This window comes from Carcharhinus amblyrhynchos, unplaced genomic scaffold (assembly GCF_965287045.1).
Source record: "Carcharhinus amblyrhynchos unplaced genomic scaffold, sCarAmb.v2.hapA scaffold_43, whole genome shotgun sequence".
Lineage (NCBI taxonomy): Eukaryota > Metazoa > Chordata > Chondrichthyes > Carcharhiniformes > Carcharhinidae > Carcharhinus > Carcharhinus amblyrhynchos.
The window spans coordinates 2,850,923-2,870,630 of NW_027649784.1; the positions used below are offsets into that span (position 1 = coordinate 2,850,923).

At 51.8% G+C, this 19,708-nt stretch overlaps 1 protein-coding gene across 3 annotated transcripts in view; it reads right to left on the bottom strand.

Moving 5' to 3' along the window:
- Positions 1-8,490: 8,490 nt before the first annotated feature.
- LOC145337117 (segment polarity protein dishevelled homolog DVL-3-like) overlaps positions 8,491-19,708 on the bottom strand; it is a 60,643-nt gene continuing 49,425 nt past the window's right edge. For 2 of the 3 annotated variants that reach the window (XM_080181880.1, XM_080181883.1), the window contains exons 10-15: positions 19,427-19,494; positions 17,866-18,045; positions 15,148-15,279; positions 14,173-14,349; positions 12,573-12,800; positions 8,491-9,739 (exon numbers count right to left, since the gene is read on the bottom strand). In XM_080181880.1, the coding sequence (XP_080038006.1) occupies positions 9,285-9,739; positions 12,573-12,800; positions 14,173-14,349; positions 15,148-15,279; positions 17,866-18,045; positions 19,427-19,494 (1,240 nt within the window). In that variant the 3' untranslated portion in view covers positions 8,491-9,284. The remainder of the gene's footprint in view (positions 9,740-12,572; positions 12,801-14,172; positions 14,350-15,147; positions 15,280-17,865; positions 18,046-19,426; positions 19,495-19,708) is intronic. The other variant, XM_080181882.1, reaches the window with a different exon arrangement.

Below are 19,708 nucleotides of genomic sequence, written 5' to 3' on the forward strand. Positions count from 1 at the left end.
GAACGGCCACCGAGAAGAAAAAGCCTCTCTCGCCCTCTCCGCTCCGGCTGTTAGGAGGTGGGCGGGAACAGGGCAGGTCCCGCCCACCGTCCCCCCGCTGATAGGCCGGCCTCGGCCAATCCCGAACGGCCGGCATCCTCCCGTCAGCCCGGTTGGTCAGACGTCCACGTCAATCAGCCGGATCGCCGCTCCTATTGAGATGCGAGGGTGTCCATCAGTCTGGCCGGCTGCCCGATTGGACGGCAAGTGCCGCCCATTGTCCCGCCCTCCGCCCCCTCCATTGGACAGGGCCTGCCGTCAATCAGTCAGACGGCCGCTCCTATTCGGTGACGGCGGCCGTCCGCCGTCCCGCCCACCACCAACCCGTTGGTGAGCCGAGGTGTCAATCACTCGGTAGGCGGAGCCCATTGGTTGAGACTCGCCGTCGATCATCCCAACAGACGCCTCCATTGGGCGGTGAGACCGCCAAAGGTCCCGCCCCACATCCGCCATTGGGTAGCCATTGCCGTCCATCAATCAGCCCCCTCTTCTATTGGATGACGGGAGTGTCAATCACCATGCCCGCAGCCTCCATTGGTTAGCAGACACATCACTCATCAGACCTCATTTTGCTATCTCTCCATTCATTGGTTGTCCACTGCCGTTAAATCCCGCCTCTCCTGTGCTGCTCGCTGATTGGACATCACCCGCCCTCCTCCCCCCTTCCCGAGCCAAGGACTGGAAAGTTCGTTGGGGCGGATGAGGCCGCGAGCGCTGTAAATCCCGCCCCTCCGGCACTCGCTGATTGGCCCGTTTCCGCAGGAAAGGGAGCGTTCCCATTGGTTGAGCTTGCTTTCACTCAAATTTAACGGTCGCTGCTGTTTGAAACCGGCTCGCGCGGGGCGGGTGATCACGGAGTGCCAGCCGATTGGCTGAAGGGCCCCGTCGATCAGACCTGGGCCCGTCCCCGCACTATCTCCCGCGCCCATTGGCCCATCGGCTGTCAATCACACCTGTCTGCCCGCCCCCTTCCGTCCCCATTGGACAGCGAATCGGGATCTCTACCAATTGAGGGTGGCCGTCGGTCGGGCCGCGTCTGATTGGAACTCAGCCAGGTAAACCGGGCTCCCCCGACAGTGCGGCGCTCCCTCAGCACCGACCCTCCGACAGGGCGGCGCTCCCTCGGCACCGACCCTCTGACAGTGCGGCGCTCCCTCAGCACCGACCCTCTGACAGTGCGGCGCTCTCTCAGCACCGACCCTCCGACAGGGCGGCGCTCCCTCGGCACCGACCCTCTGACAGTGCGGCGCTCCCTCAGCACCGACCCTCTGACAGTGCGGCGCTCCCTCAGCACCGACCCTCTGACAGTGCGGCGCTCCCTCAGCACCGACCCTCTGACAGTGCGGCGCTCCCTCGGCACTGACCCTCTGACAGTGCGGCGCTCCCTCAGCACCGACCCTCTGACAGTGCGGCGCTCCCTCGGCACTGACCCTCTGACAGGGCGCCGCTCCCTCGGCACTGACCCTCTGACAGTGCGGTGCCCCCTCAGCACTGACCCCCTGACAGTGCGGCGCTCCCTCAGCACTGACCCTCTGACAGTGCGGCGCTCCCTCGGCACTGACCCTCTTACAGTGCGGCACTCCCTCGGCACCGACCCTCTGACAGTGCGGCACTCCCTCGGCACTGACCCTCTTACAGTGCGGCACTCCCTCAGCACTGACCCTCTGACAGTGCGGCGCTCCCTCGGCACTGACCCCCTGACAGTGCGGCGCTCCCTCGGCACTGACCCCCTGACAGTGCGGCGCTCCCTCAGCACTGACCCTCTGACAGTGCGGCGCTCCCTCAGCATTGACCCTCTGACAGTGCGGCGCTCCCTCAGCACTGACCCTCTGACAGTGCGGCGCTCCCTCAGCACTGACCCTCTGACAGGGCGGCACTCCCTCGGCACTGTTTATAAATCCCCATTTACTGAAGAATGAGTTTAAAGTTTATTTATTAGTCACAAGTTGTAGGTAATTTATTAGTGTCACAAGTCGGCTTACATTAACACTGCAATGAAGTTACTCCGGTGCCTGTTCGGGTAACACTGAGGGAGAATTTAGCACCTAACCCGCACATCTTTGGTCTGTGGGAGGAAACCGGGGCACCCAGAGGAAACCCACGCAGACACGGGGAGAATGTGCAGTGACCCCCCAGTCGGGAATCGAACCTGGCTCCCTGGTGCTGTGAGGCAGCAGCGCTAACCCGCCGTGCAGCCAGGAAAGACCTGAAAAACAGTCAGGTGTTTTTCTGATGATGTTTTGTTCCACCCACATCAATAACTCTCAGAGCGCTCTGTAAATTTCAGTTTCATTTTCCAAGTGGCGTGTCTCGAAACTGAAAGTTTGGTTTCGTTGGCCGGGGAAACTGTGAATGCGTCACATTGGCAGTGGAAAACACCCAGTGGCTCGTGATAAGAAATTTTCAGTGAGTCCACAGGACACCACAAGGATTGACTGAGGGCAGCAGATAGCATTGAGTTTTCAAGCTTATTTATTAGTGGGCTGAGATTAGATGTCCAAAGATGTGCAGGTTAGGTGGTGGATTGGCTATGCTAAATTGACCCTAGTGTCTGGGCCATTGTCAGGGTAAATATGTGGGGTTATGGGAATCAGGCCCGGGTGGGATTGTGGTTGGTGCAGACCCGATGGGCTGAATGGATTAATGATAGCGTGAGGGGGGGGGGAAATTGGTGGGGGGGAAGACGAGTTCAGCTTCAATGTTGCAGCCATCTCGGGGGGGGGGCGGTGGTATTGAGTCTGGATAAGGATGGCAGATTTCCTTCCCTAAAGGGACATGAGTGAACCAGATGGGATTTTCCCACAGTGGATCACCAATACATTCTTAATTCCAGATATTTTTTATTTCCACCATCTGCCATGATGGGATTCGAACCCGGGTTCCCCCAGAACATTACCCCGAGTCTCTAGATTACAAGCCCAGCCACAATACCACCAACTCATTGCAGGTGTTTCCTCAGCACTGTGAATCCCTCTGGAGGGGTCAGTAACCAGGGGGCAGGAGATTTCGAGGGGATTTGAGGGGAAACTTTTTCACCCAGAGGGCGGTGGGGAATCTGGAACTTGTGGGGTCGAGGCAGGAACCATCACAACATGGAAGAAGCATTTAGATTGAGCACCAGAACATACAGGGTTACAGAGAGAGTGCTGGAGAATGGGATTGGAATTTGATGTGTTTGATGGGCTGAAGGGCCTCTTTCTGTGCTGTTCAGCTTCTATTTACAATGTACAGTGTTCCCTGACCACACAGCAGTTGTGGCCATCAGCAAAGACTGAACAGGATGGACAGCACAGTGACACAGTGGGTTAGCGCTGCTGCCTCACAGCGCCAGGGACCCGGGTTCAACCCCAGTGGCACGGTGACACAGTGGGTTAACACTGCTGCCTCACAGCGCCAGGGACCTGGGTTCAATCCCAGTGGCACGGTGACACAGTGGGTTCGCGCTGCTGCCTCACAGTGCCAGGGACCTGGGTTCAATCCCAGCGGCATGGTGACACAGTGGGTTCGCGCTGCTGTCTCACAGCGCCAGGGACCCGGGTTCAATCCCAGTGGCACGGTGACACAGTGGGTTAGCACTGCTGCCTCATAGCGCTAGGGATTAGGGTTCGATTCCCAACTTGGGTCACCCTCTGTGTGGAGTCTGCATGTTCTCCCTGTGTCTGCGTGGGTTTCCTCCCACAGTCCAAAAGTGGGCGGGTTAGGTAGATTGGCCGTGCTAAATTGACCCTAGTGTCAGGTTGTATCACAGCTTGGTCTGGGCTCCTGCTCTGACCAAGATCGTAAGAAACTACAAAACGAATGTAGCCCAATCCATCACACAAACCAGCCTCCCATCCATTGACTCTGTCTACACTTCCCGCTGCCTCGGGAAAAGCAGCCGGCATAATTAAGGACCCCACACACCCCGGACATTCTCTCTTCCACCTTCTTCTGTCAGGAAAAAGATACAAAAGCCCGAGGTCACGTACCGACCGACTCAAGAACAGCTTCTTCCCTGCTGCTGTCAGACTTTTGAATGGATCTACCTTATATTAAGCTGATCTTTCTCTCGCTCTGACTATACATTCTTCACCCTCTCCTTTCCTTCTTCCCGTCTACTCTATGAACAGTATGCTTTGCCTGTAAAGACACAAGAAACAATACTTATCACTGTATCCCAACACACATGCCAATAATAAATCAAGAGCCCCTCTTGTCCTACACCGTTCACTTAAAGATTCTGACATTCTCCACCCGATGGACAGCATGGTGGCACAGTGGTTAGTACTGCTGCCTCACAGCTGCCAGGGACCCAGGTTCGATTCCCGGCTGGCGTTACTATCTGTGTGGAGTCTGCACATTCTCTCCTGCATGTGTTTCCTCCGGATGCTCCGGTTTCCTCCCACACTCCGAAAGACGTGCTGATTAGGGTGCTAAATTCTCCCTCAGTGTACCTGAGCAGGCGCCGGAGTGTGGCGACTAGGGGATTTTCACGGTAACTCCACTAATAAATAAATCTTAATCTCACTCGATCACCTTTGGTCTGAATTAAGAGGCGGAAAGAATGTGTGTTTTACAGCTTTGTATGTTCCCTCCCGCTGAGAGGGCAGATTGGGCCTCCATTTATGACCCAAAAGACAGCGTCACCAACCGAGCAGCACTCCCACTGTACCCAAACCGGAGCCTCGACAGCCTCAGATTTCACTCATCTCTCTCGAGAATGGGGCCGAGATCACCTCTGAACAACCCCAGCCCAAAAAAGAACAGTTCCTCTCAAACCACATGTTCAAATCTCTTTGTTTTAAATACTATTAAACCCAAGGAAATAAATGGCCAAGCTGGTTCTGTATCCATCCTGCCAGCTCACCTCTGATCCCATGCAACTTCACCTTCTGTACCAGTCCGCCATGAGGGACCTTGTCAAAGGCCTTACTGAAGTCCATGTAGACAACATCCACTGCCCTACCCTCATCAATCATCTTCGTCACTTCCTCAAAAAACTTGACCTCCCCTTCACAAAACCATGTTGCTTCTCACTAATAAGTCCAAATGTGAGTGAATCCTGTCACTAAGAAACTTTTCCAATAATTTCCTGGGTTATCCCTCCTGCTGCCCTTCTTAAACAATGGAACAACATTAGCTATTCTCCAATCCTCTGGAACACAAATCAGTTAGATACTCAACATCTTTTCCCAAAAGTAGGGGAGCCTAGAACTAGAAAGCACAGGGGTTTAAGGTGAGAGAGAAGAGATACAAAAGTGTCCAGAGGGGCAATTTTTTCACACAGAGGGTGGTGAGTGTCTGGAACGAGCTGCCAGAGGCAGTAGTAGAGGTGGGTACAATTTTACCTTTTAAAAAGCATTTAGACTGTTCCATGGGTAGAGAGGGACATGGGCCAAACGCGGGCAATTGGGATTAGCTCAGTGGTTAAAACAAAAGGGGTGGCATGGACAGGTTGGGCTGAAGGGCCTGTTTCCATGCTGTAAACCTCGATGACTGTAAGGCCAGGTCCCTGTGGTCCAGGGCAATGTCTGCTTGGATCACCGTCAGCCACATTGATCTGCATCTGCCATCTGCTGGCCAAACCACACAAGTACAGTTTGAGCTCAGACTGAAAAGTGAGTTCCTTCATCACTGACTTGGAAAACCTGGACTCCGAAAACTCTTCGTCTATCCCTGATGGTCTGTTTCCCAGTGTTAGGATAACTCCTGATCCTGCGAAAGCTCAGCAATGTGCTCTCCTAATCATAGAATACCTAACACTGCAGAAGCAAGCCATTCGGCCCATCGAGTCTGCACTGACTGTCCCCAGTAGAACATAATACCTCGACTCTATCCCCATAGCCCCACATATTTACCCTGCTAACCTGCACACCTTTGGACACTAAGGGGCAATTTTAGCATGGCCAATCTACCTAACCCACACATCTTTGGACTGTGATTGGAAAGCAGAGCGCCCGGAGGAAACCCAACGCAGACTTCATACAGTCACCCAAGGCTGGAATTGAACCCAGGTCCCTGACAGTATGAGACAGCAATGCTAACCACCGTGTCACTATAGTGAGTGAAGTTAGCCCAGGTACAATTCACACAGGGTACTGGAGCAGATTTCTCTGTCCTGGGTCGGAGCATTTTGTTTTCAACCTCCACAAAAAAGTCTACTCCAACTTTGTACTCTAAGGTCTGTCACCAATCCTCTCCCCCTCCAGCCCAGCCTCCGAAATATCCAGTGTGTGCACAGATCACGAACCCTCCTGGACTGGCATTCTGGCACATCAGATGTTAACCCCCCCGATCTTACCAGGCAACCAGGTGGAAATATCGCTTCGTGCAAAGCTCCCCACATCCTCCCTAGGGAATGTAATTCTAATCTCACCAATTCCTCCGTGCCCCTGGCTGATTGTCCTTGCATGCTCTCCACACCTCCACCCACATCTCCTGCCCTCCATCCATCATCCAGACCGGCATTCCATCTCCCTGTCTAGACACACCCAGGTGTTTCACTTCCCCTGTCTAGACACACCCAGGTGTTCCAGTCTCTGTCTAGACACACCCAGGTGCAAGGGGTAATATTGCAGAATCTGTCAGGATGTTTGCAAACCTCTGCAGCCTGATGGAGTCCCTGCTCTATGTCTAGTGTCACAGTCGGCTTACATTAACACTGCAATGAAGTTACTGTGAAAATCCCCAAGTCGCCACACTCCAGCGCCTGTTCAGGTTACACTGAGGGAGAATTTAGCACCCTAATCAGCACGTCTTTCGGACTGTGGGAGGAAATTGGAAAACCCGGAGGAAACCCACACAGACACAGGGAGAACGTGCAGACTCCACCCAGACAGTGACCCAAGGCCAGGAATTGAACCCGGGTCCCTGGTGCTGTGAGGCAGCAGAGTTAACCCACTGTGCTGCCCCAATGTTTGGTCTGAACGGAGGGATGGGGGACAGTGGTACGCCCCGTGGTGAGTATTGCTTGGTTGAGGTTGGAAGGGGGTCGATAGAGCGGGAAACCCTATGGCCTGCCTGATACTTCTGAGCTAATGTCCATGTCCCCAAGGAAGGAGAGTTCCCTGTTCGCCAGTCACTGCCTTCTGGAAAAGCAGGATGCAGTATCCCAAGGACTTTTGCAGAGTGTCATTTTGAGTGTTTTAATAAGACCTTCCTCCACTGTAATGGTTTCACCGGCATCCATTGAGGATTCAAAATATGTGTGGGTTTTTCTCAGTCTGCAAGAGGGCAATCTGTAAATAAAACCTGTTTTTCTCCTGTTCCTGTTTTCATTGTTATCACTGCTATTGCCATTCTACTGAGTTATTCTTGTTAAACTTCCTTATTTCTTTATATAAGGTCGCCCCTTCTTTAAACGACACTACCTTGATCACTCCGGACAGTTTCCAAGCTTCCCTTTATTTTTAATTAGAGATCCCGGTTGTCTAACACCAGCTGAACATAAGAAATAGGAGGAGTAGGCCATCTAGCCCTTCGAGCCTGCCCCGCCATTCAATAAGATCATGGCTGATCTGAAGTGGATCAGTTCCACTTTCCCGCTCTCTCCCCATAACCCTTAATCCCCTTGTCTGTCAAAAACTTACCTACCCATGACTTAAATATATTTAGCAAGGTAGCCTCCACCACTTCAATGGGCAGAGAATTCCAGAGATTCACCACCCTTTGAGTGAAGAAGTTCCTCCTCAACTCCGATCTAATGGTGATGGGTTTGAGGTGAAAATCATTTGACAGAATGTGGGCTATTGTTGCCCATCCCTAACTGCCCTTTCAGAAGGTAGTGATGCGCTACCTTGGTGTCAAACAGCACAGAAACAGGCCCATCGGATCTAAACCAACCAGCAATCTGTTCATTCATCCCATTTACCAGTGCTTACCCACAGCCTGCTACAGCTTAGCAATACAATTCCTCATCCAGATGCTTCTGAAATGTTGTGAGAGTACCTGCCACCGTTGCCCTCTCAGGCAGCACATTCCACCACCTTCTGGGTGAAAAATATTTCCTCAGATGCCCTCTAAACCACCTACTCCTCACCTTAAACCTACGTATGCCCTCTCGTCTTAGACATCTCTGCCACAGGGAAAAGATTTTTACAGTCTGCCCCATCTACACCTCAGCGCCAGGGAAAACAAGCCCAGCTTTATCCAGTCTCTCCTCAGAGCTGAATCTTTCCATCCCAGGCAACACACTGGTGAATCTGAGCTGAGGGGAAATTTCTTCACCCAGAGGGTGGTGAATGTGTGGAATTCACTCCCAAAGTAATTGAGGCCAAAACATGTTATTTCAAGAAATTAGATCTAGCTCTTGAGGCAAAAGGGATAAAGAGTTTAGCAGGACTGGGTTGGGGGGGGGGGCGGGATCTTATTGAAAGAAGTGACACCGAGTTACGTTGAGTCAGGTTGAGAATCGCAGCTCTCAAAACAGGACAGGAAGCGTTGAGCCAGACCAGACCAGATCTGCTGCCAAGATTCACGACTTTAAAGTTTATTTTTTTTATTTTTTTTTTTAAAAACTCCAAAATCATTACAATGCAGCACTAACAACTTGATTACCAACAGTCTTTCCTTCCGAAACAAAAAAAAATTTCCAATAACGTAACCGGGTTACTTTTAATCTACAATTTTAAAAAGTAAAAAATACAAAGCCCAGACTTTCATCTGAAGAAACACCGCAAGGCACCAAGACACCTGCAAAGCTCGACTGCCACCCCCCCGTACAAGGCCGCAATTTCCAACGTAACCCTGCTGGAGGAGGTGGTGGGCAGCTGCTGTGCAGTGAGTTTTGAGTTTTATTTAGTGTTGAGGTGATGAGGTGGTGTTTGTACTATAAACCTGTCAGGGACTTTGTGATTACAGTGGACGATAATACTCAGTCCTGGTATATAATATTTCGTTTTTTTTCTTTTAAAAAAAAAGGAAAATAGAGAGAAGTAATGAGGCTAGGAAAATTGCACTTGTTAATTGTACTTCAATTAAATTATACTAAAACGCAGTTAATCTGAAAATACTTGTCTCGGTTTCTGCCCCCACCCTGGAACAACGGCTGCTCTGGTTTCCAGAGAGTCAGTAACAGCTACCCAGAGACTGCCAATTTCAGAGTGGCAGCTCTGTGCGGAGCTCCTTATCTACAACGTTCACAAGATTAGTGTCGGATCTTTTGGTCGCGCTCTCTTGCGGCCGACGTGAGGCAGGAGGGTTCAGAAGACGGGTCTCTCTCGCTCTCTCTCTCTCTCTCCCGCCACCCCCTCCCGCTACTGCCCGAGTCACATGACGTCCACAAAGAACTCACTGGGGTTTCCCATGGCCATATGGAAGGACTGGCGGCTCGCGGTCAGCTCGGGGGGCACGGAGCCCAGGTCGCGGACGGGCGGCGCCCCCGGTGGCACGGCGGTGGCTGCAGCCGAAGGCGGGGGCGCGGGCTGAGGCACCATCATCACCATCAGGGGGTTGTACTGCAGCGGGACCCCCGGAGGGCCGTAGGCGTGGACCGAGTGGTGGGAGCGCACGCTGCCCATCACCGAGTGGTGATGGCTCCGCTGGCTGTGCTCACTGTTGGCCGCAGAGCGCTCGCTGCTGGCGTGCTCGCGGCGCACGCTGCTCCGTGTGGAATACTCCGACTCGCTGCCGCTTCCCGACTTCGAATCCACCGTTTTACCATCCTTGTCTTTGCCGGTGCGCCTCTCGCTCTCGCTGCGGTTTGACCCACTGCTCCGGCTCCCTGAAACACGGTCAGAGAGAGTTCACGGTAATTTATTAACATTAACGCTGCAATGAAGTTACTGTGAAAAACCCCCCAGTCACCTGTTCCGGTAAAACTGAGGAAGAATTTAGTGCCCTAACTAGCACGTCTTTCGGACTGTGGGAGGAAACCCACGCAGACATGGGGAGAACACGCAGACTCCGTACACACAGTGACCCCAAGCCGGGAATCGAACCCGGGTCCCTGTGAGGCAGCAGCGCTAACCCACTGTGCCACCCCCTATCAGAGTGAAGGGAAACTGCAGGATAGCAATGCACCCGTAACCCTGAGAGACCTGGTCAAATCCCATCACAGCGACTGAGGGAGGTGATGCACTAGTGTTATCACTAAACTATTAATCCAGAAAACTCAGCTAGTGTTCTGGGGAACCCGGGTTCAAATCCCACCACGGCAGGTGGTAGAATTTGAATTCAGTAAAAAAAATCTGGAATTAAGAATCTCCTGATGACCCATTGTCGGAAAAACCCATCTGGTTCCTTTAGGGAAGGAAATCTGCCGTCCTTACCCCGGTCTGGCCGACCTGTGACTCCAGAGACACAGCAATGTGGCTGACTCTAACCTCTCCTCTGAAATGGCCAAGCTGGGTTCAAGGGTTTCCCCCTCAGCCTCACCCCACCAAAATATAGACGCTGAACTCCTTTTCCTCCCCCCTCATGGTATCATTAATCCATTTGACCCATCAGGTCGGCACCAACCACAATCCCACCCTGGCCTTATCTCCGTAACCCCACATTTACTCAGCAAACTTCCTGACACTAGGCTCAATTTAACACAGCCAGTCCCCCTAACCTGCACGTCTTTGGACTGTGGAAGGAAACCCACGCAGACATGGGGAGAACATGCAGGCTCTGCACAGACAGTGACCCAAGCCGAGAATCGAACCCGGGTCCCTGGCGCTGTGAGGCAGCAGTGCTAACCCACTGTGTCACCCACTGGCTGTTGACCTTTTTCGTGTTTGATGTGAGAACTAGAGAAAGAGAGAGTCCAGCTTGCAATGTTTTGGGGGCGAGGTCAGAGAAGGAAGTATGGCCGGCCATTTGTCTGGGCAGAGAGAGAGAGAGATAAAAGCTCGGATTTCTATCTAACCGTACCACGATGCTGGACAGCAGTGCCGGAATTCGGAACAATTCCATTAACCAGAGTGGATATCCCTGACAAAAACAATTTAAACAAAGCCCACCTCCTACACAGCAAACACTGTCACTGCAAATACAGCTTGCTCGGACACGGGTCAACGAGAGGGTGCAGTCTGGAATCCAGTCCAGTGGCTCCCAACAGTTCCAAATAACAGCAGACCCACCCCACCGCCCTCCCGACCTGCACGGCGCTGCAAACCATCTCAGGGTTGGAGTTATATAAAAATCAACTTACTCTGAAACCCAACACAGTGTGAAGGAGAAGGGAACAGCAGTCAGCTGGTCAGTATATCCTGTCACACACCTCCCCCCCCACCCCACTCCGCCAGCCCAACCTTCACCCACGTGTCCAACTCACCCTCCTTGCAGTGAAAAATCTCCCTCCAAGACTCAATCTGAAATATTCAATTCATTTTCTCTGGTCCCACGAACCGGAGCAAAGTCTCCTGAGTATTTTATATCCCTCAATGACCACGCCTTGTCTGCCTTCGTTTCTGGACAGCAGTGTCCAGCGAGGGTAGGCTTTAGGGGCAGCACAGGTGCCACATATAAAGTTCAGCTCGCTGTCCCCTTTCATCCCCGGATACCAGGCACCAACGCCTCTACTTTCTCAGAAGACTAAGGAAATTCGGCATGTCAGCTCCGACTCTTACTAACTTCTACAGATGCACCAGAGAAAGCATTCTTTCTGGTTGTGACGATGTGGCGATGCTGGTGTTGGACTGGAGTGGACAGGATGAGAGGTCACAAGACACCAGGCGATCGTCCAACAATTTTATGTAAAATCAAACTAGACTATAAATCTGGTGTTGTGTAATCTCTCATTCTTTCTGGTTGTATCACAGCTTGGTCTGGGCTCCTGCTCTGACCAAGACCCCAAGAAACTAACAAAGGGTCGTGAATGTAGCCCAATCCATCACACAAACCAGCCTCCCATCCATTGACTCTGTCTACACTTCCCGCTGCCTCGGGGAAAAGCAGCCAGCAGAATTAAGGACCCCACGCACCCCGGACATTCTCTCTTCCACCTTCTTCTGTTGGGAGAAAGATACAAAAGTCTGAGGTCACGTACCAACCAACTCAAGAACAGCTTCTTCCCTGCTGCTGTCAGACTTTTGAATGGATCAATCTCGCATTAAGTTGATCTTTCGCTACACTCTGACTATGTCTGACAGCAGCAGGGAAGAAGCTGTTCTTGAGTCGGTCGGTACGGGACCTCAGACTTTTGTATCTTTCCCCAACAGAAGAAGGTGGAAGAGAGAATGTCCGGGGTGAGTGGGGTCCTCGATTATGCTGGTTGCTTTTCCCGAGGCAGCGGGAAGTGTAGACAGAGTCAATGGACGGGAGACTGGTTTGTGTGATGGATTGGGCTACATTCATGACCCTTTTGTAGTTTCTTAGGGTCTTGGGCAGAGCAGGAGCCAGACCAAGCTGCAATACATTCTGCATTCTCTCCTTTCCTTCTCTATGAATGGTATGCTTCGTCTGTATAAGAAACAATACTTTTCACTGTATCCCAGTACATGTGACAATAATAAATCTGTGGGGATATAGGGAGTCGGGTGATCACTCAGCTCCTCCCTTGGTTAAATCTCCCAGCACTGACAGGGTGGGGCTGAATGGCCATGCCACATGTCCACAAACCGTTGTCTCACCTTCACTGTGCTGGCTGCCGGCACTCCCACCTCCCCCGTAGCTGTAGGTGGTGAGCTCATGGTAGCTGGGCGGCTGAGTGGAGTAGGGGTGCGGAGGCGGGTACGGATACTGGAAGGAATGCATGATGGGCCAGGGGGTGGTGCCCGGGTGAGGAAGGGGGGCCAGCGTGTCCTGGTCCGAGGCCCCGCTGGAACCATCGTTGTCGTTCAGGGAGAGGTTGGCCAAGTCTGGGTCAAAGAGAAACACAGCAGTTAGTTAACAGCCGGACACAGAGTCAGATCCCAAACACCAACCGGGGAGGGGGGGGGGGGGGGAGATGGGGGTTCCATCACATCACAAACCCCAGCGCAGGGATAGAGGGAGGGGGTGCTCGGTTAGGCCAAACCTCATTTCATCTCAACCCCGACACTCCCCGGATACCCAACCCATCCCTTCCCCCACAAACACACCCCATTGACAGAACCTTCCCAAGGTAACGCAGTCACTCGATATGCATCAAATTACCATCCCATTCCATAACTCCCACACTTCCCAATCTTCCCAAGAAAATCATAGAATCCCTACATCCCACACAGGCCCTATCCCTATAACCCAAAGTATTTACCCCGCTCGTCTCCTGGGCACTAAGGGGTAATTTAGCATGGCCAATCCACCTAACCAGCGCATCTTTGGACACTAAGGGACAATTTAGCACGGCCAATCCACCCAACTACATCTTTCGGACTGTAGCAGGGAACTAGAGCACCCGGAGGAAACCCACACAGACACGGGGAGAACTTGCAGACTCTGCAGAGACAGTGACCCAAGCCGGGAATCGAAGCCAGGTCCCGGTGCTGAGAGACAGCAGCGCTAACCCACTGTGGTCTGCCCTGTTCAATAAGAGGAGTAGGAGGCCATTCAGCCCCTCGAGCCTGTTCTGCCATTGAACTGGACTGAGATTGGTCTGTACATTCATTACACACATTCGAATGAAGAATAGTCAATCCAAGCTGAGAAATTCGATATTGACCCTGTGAGGTTCAATAGCATTTTGCAAAGGGTGGGGGGGGTGTGTGTGTGTTCCAGATTCCCACTCCCCTCTGAGGGGGGGAGTGTGTCCTGACATCCCTCCCCTGAAGGTTCTTGCCCCTTGTTCTGGGACCCCAATCTCCTTAACTGTCTCCCTGGATTAGATTGCCCCTTATCGCCTGCACGAGAGAATGCAGTCGATGAGGGCAGAATGGCCTCCTTCTGTAGTGTAGGGATTCCCTGGATACAAGCTTGCCTTTACAATTTAACACTTTAACCCTGGTATATCTGCAAGGCACCCACTTCAAGTTGCTCTTTCTCAACACCCTGGCTGTGACTGTAACACTACATTCTGCACCCTCTCCTGTCCTTCTCTATGATACTTTGTCTGTATAGCGCACAAGAAACAATACTTTTCACGGCATCCCAGTACATGTGACAATAATAAATCAAACCAAAACCCAAGGCCAGTACTCCTCCACCCACAAGTATGACATTAATTGGGAAAGATTTGCCCTGAAACTCTCTCCCTGCCCATGGTAGGGAAGAGGCTCCATTCTCTCTCTCTCTCTCTCTCTCCGGCACACTCACAATTTTCGCAGCCACTGAAATCACCAAAGATGTAGTAGCATTGCTCGGAGAAGGTGATTTTGTTGACCGTGTGACGAATGAAGCCAGCTTTCAGCAGGTTGCTGGCGTACTTCCTTGCCTCCCTGCGATCCTGGAAGCCCTCGATGTGGTGGTATAACCAGTCCACCACATCAGAGCCTGCGAACACAATAAAAAAAGGTTCGATTAGTCCCAATCACTGATCCCATCCACTGACTCTGTCTACACTTCCCGCTGCCTCGGGGAAAAGCAGCCGGCATAATCAAGGACCCCACGCACCCCGAACATTCTCTCTTCCACCTTCTTCCTTCGGGAAAAAGATACAAAAGTCTGAGGTCACGTACCGACCGACTCAAGAACAGCTTCTTCCCTGCTGCTGTCAGACTTTTGAATGGACCTACCTCACATTAAGTTGATCTTTCTCTACACCCTAGCTATGACTGTAACACTACATTCTCCACTCTCTCCTTTCCTTCTCTATGAATGGTATGCTTTGTCTGCATAGCGCTCAAGAAACAATACTTTTCACTGTGTCCCAGTACACGTGACAATAATAAATCAAATCAAAAGCCAGCAGTGAGGTTATGAATGTCATCACACTGTGAATGTTAAGACAGGCCTGGGTGGAGAGTGACACACACCAGGCAGTGTACTGAGTGACACAGTGAGCCTGCTGAGGACGGACCCTGCACACTTTACACTGTGAATAAGACTGACACTGCTGAACGAACAGCAGCCACGCCGAGTTAGTCAGCAAGGCAGATCAGTAACTTGATAATTACACAGCAACTGACCACAATCTCGGAACAATCGAGGAGTTATGGAGCCCTGGTTACACGTTAATTAGACACCTTGGTGATGAGAATGCTTGCACTGAGCTCCTTTCCAGTGTTTGTGTTTACACCTGTGGGTGTGAACGACAGTGGATCAACCAGGTCTTGTTGGCGAATTACCCACCTAAGAATGCGTTGGGGATTGTAATTTTCAACCACATTCTGTCACGAACTTCAAGGCCGGAATCAGGGGAAGCCATCGCTTTGGCAACCGACATCATATCCGTGTGGATCGACAGGTTAAAGTCATCAAAGCCTGCAGACAGAGATTGGAGACCAATTAGGACCCAGGCCACTCAGCCCAACACACAAACACAACGTCTGCTCCCTCACACCGTCCACCTCTGGGTTCCTCAACAGCCAGCGATCAGACTCTAGTAACACATCACTAACTGGGGGCAGGGGGCACAACATCAAGCGGAAACACGTGTGGGGGTGTCTAACCAACAAGATAACCCCACCACAAGCAGAACCAACTGGAGATCCCAGCTCTTTGCTCCAACATTGTGCCCCCTCGGCCAACAGTTACCCAACATCACAGGAACAGATGGTCCAGCCATCATTACACAGGCCATTTGGCCCTTCGAGCCTGCTCCACCATTCATTTTGATCATCAAATTCAATATCCTGACCCCCTCATCCCTCCATACAAGTTGGTGAGAGTCGTAACGGACATGTCAAATTTCCTTAGTCTTCTGAGAAAGTAGGTGGGGCTTTCTTAACTGTAGTGTCAGCAATGGGGGGACCAGGACAGGTTGTCCCTCCTGCTCCCCGCATCTCTGATTCTCTGAGATACCAAATATCTGTCCCTCCCAACCTTAAACATAATTCACCCACAACCCTCCGAGTGCAGTTATTTGTCCTCAGCTCCGTCCTCCTATCCCGAGGCCCTGGCCTCCCCGATCCATGGAAACGATCTCTCTGTGTCCACCCTACAGCCACCCTTCCCATGTCCCAGTGAGATCACCTCTCATTGAGGGGTGTGGACAGAGTGGATAAGCAGCAGCTTTTCCCCTTCATTCAGGAGTCAGTCACATGGGTTCACGGTGAGGGGCAGAAGGGGATGTGAGGGAGATCAGTTTCACCAGAGGGTGGTGAGGGTCTGGATCCCTTTAGCCCCAAGAGCGATATCTAATTTCTTCCTGAAATTACACAATGTTTTGGCCTCAACTACTTTCTGTGGGAGTGAATCCCACACATTCACCACCCTCTGGGTGAAGAAATTTCCCCTCACCTCAGTCCTGAAAGGTTTACCCCCTTATCCTCAAACTCTGACCTGCCCAAGTGCTCATCGAGGTACTTTCTGAACGATGTGAGGCATCCCGCCTCCAGCCCCCTCCCAGGCAGCACATTCCAGACCCTCACCACCCTCTGGTGAAACTGATCTCCCTCACATCCCCTCCTGCCCCTCACCCTGAACCCATGTGACTGACTCCTGAATGAAGGGGAGAAGCTGCTTCTTATCCACTCTGTCCACACCCCTCAATGAGAGGTGATCTCACTGGGACATAGGACAGGTCACGGTAGGGTGGACACAGAGAGATTGTTCCCACGGGTGGGGGAGGCCAGGGCACAGTCTCAGGATAAGAGGATGGAGATGAGGACAAATAACTTCACTCAAAGGGTTGTGGGTGAATTATGTTTAAGGTTGGGAGGGACAGATGTTTGATATCTCAGAGAACCAGAGATACGGGGAGCAGGAGGGAGACAGTGGACAATCTGTCCTGGTCCCCCCATTGCTGACACTATAGTTAAGAAAGCCCCACCAACGCCTCTACTTTCTCAGAAGACTAAGGAAATTTGGCATGTCCGCTACGACTCTCACCAACTTTTACAGATGCACCATAGAAAGCATTCTTTCTGGTTGTATCACAGCTTGGTATGGGCTCCTGCTCTGCCCAAGACCACAAAAAACTACAAAGGGTCGTGAATGTCGCCCAGTCCATCACACAAACCAGCCCCCCATCCACTGACTCTGTCTACGCTTCCCGCTGCCTCGGGAAAAGCAGCCAGCATAATTAAGGACCCCACACACCCCGGACATTCTCTCTTCCATTGGAAAAAAGATACAAAAGTCTGAGGTTACGTACCAACCAACTCAAGAACAGCTTCTTCCCTGCTGCCGTCAGACTTTTGAATGGACCTACCTTGCGCTTGTACTCTATGATCTTTCTCTCCACCCTAGCTATGACCGTAAAACTACATTCTGCACCCTCTCCTTTCCTTATCTATGAACGGTATGCTTTGTCTGTATAGCGCACACTGTATGTTAATGCATGCGACAATAATAAATCAAACCAAACCTGAAGCGCACAGTCCTGATAATATAAGAGCCTCCTGCTACTACATCACATGAAGGGAGCGTGCGGGAGAGTGCGAGTGAGTGAGAGAGAGAAGTTGGGAGAGTGAGAGAGTAAGAGAGACAGAGTGAAAGTGAGCGAGTGAGAGAGTGGGGGAGAGAGAGAGTGTGCGTGATTGAGTGAGTGTGCGTGAGTGAGATCTCACTGCCTGCACTTGGCTCTGTCCCACTGGAGAGGCACAGTAAAAAGTCTGACAACACCAGGTTTTAGTCCAACCGATAAACCTGGTGTTGTCACACTTTTTACTGTGTTTACCCCAGTCCAACGCCGGCACATCCACATCATGACCACTGGAGAGGCAGCAGGTTATCCACATTCCACTGGTTCAGTTTTCAAAGGATCGATCGGTGACTTCATCACATTCCACACACTGGCTCACCAGGACGCAAGGGGAACCACCTCTCCCGCCTCCGACACCCACCCCCTCCCCGCTTTTGTCCGGCACGGCAGAGACACACCGCCCCCGGAGGGGGTGAACTTACGCTCGGTTTCAGTGATGGAGCTGCTGGAAGTGATGGTGCTCATGGAGGAGCTGGCTCCGTAAGCTGGGTACGCCCCGGTCAAGGCAACAGAGTGAGAGACCCAGGCAGCCGGGTCAATAGGCCTGATGGGCTCATCTACAGAAAGAGGCACAGAGAATCTCATCAGTGAGTGAGGGACATCTGCAGAGGAGACAGAAGGACAACAACACAAAAAAAAACACAAGAGAATGGGTTCAACACAGTAGCTCAGCAACAGGTTGAAACAGAAAGTGACAACGCGTTTCAATATTCCAGCTCCTGTCTCTGTACTGCCCCTGCTTATTTACCCAGCCCTCTCCCGACAGCACTGAGCTATGGTGTTGCAATGTCAGCCCATTCACACAGGGAAATGTGGACCCGGAGAACACACACACAGCCGTCCCCGCCCAAGGTGGAAAACACTTCTTAAATATACTTCAGAACAACACCCCGACCGTTCCCCAATCAGCAGCAGACACTCACTCACAACAAGCACACACACTCCACCATGTCTGGGCAGCACACTGTCCAACTGATCTAACCTTCACCCACAACTCACTCAAACACAGGGGACAAAGGAGTGCATGGAACCGGCCCAGATTCTGGCTCAATGGTAATCCACACATTCACCGTCCAGCACAGTCACCAGGTAGACTCAAACAGGAGACCATTCAACACATCAAACCCACTCACTGGAACAGGTAACTGGTTAATCCCAGCGCAGAAGGAGCTTTACTCTGTATCTAACCCTGTGCTGTACCTGTCCTGGGAGTGTTTGATGGGGGACAGTGTAGAGGGAGCTTTACTCTGTATCTAACCCCATGCTGTACCTGTCCTGGGAGTGTTTGATGGGGGACAGTGTAGAGGGAGCTTTACTCTGTATCTAACCCCATGCTGTACCTATCCTGGGGGTGTTTGATGGGGGACAGTGTAGAGGGAGCTTTACTCTGTATCTAACCCCGTGCTGTACCTGTCCTGGGAGTGTTTGATGGGGGACAGTGTAGAGGGAGCTTTACTCTGTATCTAACGCCGTGCTGTACCTGTCCTGGGAGTGTTTGATGGGGGACAGTGTAGAGGGAGCTTTACTCTGTATCTAACCCCGTGCTGTACCTGTCCTGGGAGTGTTTGATGGGGGGACAGTGCAGAGGGAGCTTTACTCTGTATCTAACCCTGTGCGTACCTGTCCTGGGAGTGTTTGATGGGGGGACAGTGTAGAGGGAGCTTTACTCTGTATCTAACCCCGTGCTGTACCTGTCCTGGGAGTGTTTGATGGGGGGACAGTGCAGAGGGAGCTTTACTCTGTATCTAACCCTGTGCGTACCTGTCCTGGGAGTGTTTGATGGGGGGACAGTGTAGAGGGAGCTTTACTCTGTATCTAACCCCGTGCTGTACCTGTCCTGGGAGTGTTTGATGGGGACAGTGTAGAGGGAGATTGAGATATTGAAGCCTCTACTCAAGTTAATAAAAGTTATTGCTGTGGAACAGAACATTCTGCTCTGAAAGTGCAATGTAATATTTAGTCTTTAAACAGCTAGCCACTTACTTCTGGGCAAAGTGAAATAGCCCTGAGGCGATGGGTCCCAGCATTTGGCAACTGTTAAAATGATTGGCCTTAAAAAGAAATGGAAAAACATGCAAATTAATATTGGACAAAGTACACAAGCTTTCAAGTGAGGGAAACACATCACAGAGGGCACTGGGGGGGGTGGAAATCACAGAGTCGTGTCCAGACCTGCTTTAATAAAGATTCAGAGAATCCCTACAGCTCATCGAGTCAGCACCAACTCACTGATAGTACCATACCCACACCCTATCCCCGTAACCC